Genomic DNA, 2,915 nt, shown 5'->3' with positions numbered 1-2,915 from the left:
CCTCAGCCCAGAGATGCTCCAGGCCCTCATCATCCTCAAGCTCCCCCTGGACTCTCCCCAGCAGCTCCCAGTCCTTCTGGAACTGGGGGAGCCCAGAACTGGTCCCAGTGCTCCAGCTGTGGGCAGAGCAGAGGGGGAGGATGACCTCCCTCCACCTGCTGGCCACCACCAGGAGACCATTGGCCTTCTTGGCCACCAGGGCATGTTGTTGGCCCATTGTTGGCAACTTGGTGTCCCCCAGGACTCCCAGGTCCCCCTCTGCAGAGCTGCTCCCCAGCAGGTCACCCCCAAACATCTACTGGTCCATGGGGTGGTTCCTCCCCAGATGTGGGACCCTACACCTGCCCTGGCTGAACCCCATGAGGTTCCTCTCCAGCCTGTCCATCTCGCTGGGTGTTGGCACGACTCTCTGGGGTGTCACCTTGGTGTCCTCTCCCCTGTCCCGACCTGTCCCCTCATCCAGGCTGTCAATGAAGATGCTGAACAGGACCCAGTACTGACCCCTGGGGACCACCAGTAGCCACAGGCCTCCAAATGGACCCTGGGCCGGTGGTGCCAACCCTCTGAGCGCAGAGCTGCTCCCCAGCAGGTCACCCCCAAACATCTCAGCAGAGGTGGGAGGATGACCTCCCTCCACCTGCTGGCCACCCCAGGAGACCATTGGCCTTGTTGGCCACCAGCGCACGTTATTGGCCTGTTGTTGGCAACTTGGTGTCCCCCAGGACTCCCAGGTCCCCCTCTGCAGAGCTGCTCCCCAGCAGGTCACCCCCAAACCTGAGGAACCATCCATGGGGTGGTTCCTCCCCAGATGTGGGACCCTACACCTGCCCTGGTTGAACCCCATGAGGTTCCTCTCCAGCCTGTCCATCTCGCTGGGTGTTGGCACGACTCTCTGGGGTGTCATCCTGGTGTCCTCTCCCCTGTCCCAACCTGTGCCCTCACCCAGGTTCTCAATGAAGATGCTGAACAGGACCCAGTACTGACCCCTGGGGACCACCAGTAGCCACAGGCCTCCAAATGGACCCTGGGCCGGTGGTGCCAACCCTCTGAGCTCCACCATCCAGCCATTCTCCAGCCACCTCACTGGGGGGTGACACTCAGGGGTGCCAGCAGCACCCTACACAACCGAGAAGACACCCCACGAGAGGGTCCCTCACCCCCCATCCCACCACCCACAGCCTGAAACCCCCACGGATGACTTGGTGCCCCCCGGCAATGGCTCAGCGCCCCCCACAATGGCTTGTGTCCCCCCCAGGGAAGGGGCACCAGGGGGTCAGGGCCCCCCCGGGACTCACGCAGGTGAAGAGCAGGGCCCCCAGGGAGGCGTAGATGATGTCCATGATGCGGTTCCGGATGAAGATGCAGAGGATGGAGAAGACGATGAGGACCACCAGGCAGATGATGAGCACCCCCCGGCAGGAGGTGAAGTCGTACTTGGTCTGTGGGAGGGGGCACAGTGAGACGGGGGGGGTCCTGCACCCCATTCAGAGCCCCCCCAGTCCCAGCAGGGAGCCAGGGGGTCGCACACCCAGTTTAGAGCCCCCCAGGAGGGAGCTGGGGGGGTCACAGGCCCAGTTTGGAGCCCCCCAGAAGGGAGCCAGGGGGGTCGTACCCCCAGTTTGGAGCCCCCCACCCCCAGTAGGGAACTGGGGAGGGTTTATGTCTGGTTCAGAGCCCCCCAACCCGAGCAGGGGGCCGGGGGGGGGGTCCCCCATCCTCCTGAGCCCCCCCCGGCGCTGACCTGGAGGGAGAAGATGACGACGGTGAAGCAGACGACGACGGTGATGCCCACGGCCATGATGACGGCGTCGGTGTTGTAGAAGCTGGCGATCATGCCCACCATGTAGGACAGGCTGACCGTCAGGATGGACTGGGGGGGTCACACACAGAGAGAGAGAGAGAGAGACACCCCGTCACTGCTGTGTCACCCTGTCACCGCTGTGTCACCCCGTCACCGCTGTGTCACCCCGGTTCGGCTGCCACCCCAACACTTTGTCACCCCACACCGCGTCCTGGTGACACCAGAACCCAACACCCTTCGTTTTGGAGGCAGATCCTCAGCCACCTCCAAGTTTGTCCCCCCAAAACCCACCCCAGGGGGTGTCCCCAGGTGGGGGTGTCCCTGCCTGGGGGTGTCCCCAAGGTGTTGCCACCCCCAAGATTTGTCACCAGCACCACATCCTGGTGACATCACTCCCCAACGGCCCTTCATCTGGGGGTGAGATCCTCAGCTGGCTCCAAGCTTGCCCCCCAAAGCCCACCCTGGGGGGTGTCCCGGGGCAGGGGTGTCCCAAGACGGGGGTGTCCCCAGGTGGGGGTGTCCCCGGGGCATCTCCACCCCCCCACTTTGTCACTCCACACCTGGTGACATCACTCCCCAACACCCTTCATTTTGGGGCCAGATCCTCAGCCACCTCCGAGTTTGTCCCCCTCAAACCCCACCCTGGGGGGGTGTCCCCGGGCTGGGGGGGTGAAGGGGGGGGGCTGTCCCTTACCAGGGCCACCAGGTTCCAGGGGTGCTTGCGCCGGAAGTCCCCGCAGCAGCTGAGGACGATGAGGGAGATGAAGAAGACGGCGTAGGAGACGTAGTAGGTCCAGACATTGCGCTGCACGAAGCCCTTGACGCCTTTGAGGAAGGTGAAGACGGCGACGAAGGCGAAGGTGACGCTCAGCTGCAGGCTCAGCACCAGGAACCCCTGTTTTGGAGGGGGGGGGCGGTCACAGGGGGGGTGTCAGGGTCTCAAATGTGTCCCCCCCTCTCTTTGTGCCCCCCCCAGCCTCCGAGCCCCCCACCTTGCGGATGAAGGCCTGCCGGACGCTCTTGTCATCCCAGTGGGCGGTGGGGAAGTCCTGGTTGTCGTAGTAGGAGGGGGGGCCGTCCTCATGGTAGGTGCTGTGCAGGGGGGCTGCGGGAC

General features: G+C 64.4%; 1 protein-coding gene across 1 annotated transcript; it reads right to left on the bottom strand.

The window, feature by feature from the left end:
- Positions 1–339: 339 nt before the first annotated feature.
- LOC106899166 (protein lifeguard 1-like) lies at positions 340–2,910 on the bottom strand (the record flags this gene model as incomplete). Its single annotated transcript, XM_014960865.1, has 5 exons — positions 340–503; positions 1,267–1,439; positions 1,742–1,870; positions 2,496–2,696; positions 2,794–2,910. Coding segments are annotated over 5 exons (784 nt in total), but the record flags the coding sequence as incomplete, so codon positions are not given.
- Between the last annotated feature and the right edge of the window lie 5 nt (positions 2,911–2,915).

The sequence above is a fragment of the Calidris pugnax genome, unplaced genomic scaffold, assembly GCF_001431845.1.
Source record: "Calidris pugnax isolate Ruff unplaced genomic scaffold, ASM143184v1 scaffold610, whole genome shotgun sequence".
NCBI lineage: Eukaryota > Metazoa > Chordata > Aves > Charadriiformes > Scolopacidae > Calidris > Calidris pugnax.
This window is presented reverse-complemented; position numbering and strand designations above follow the sequence as displayed.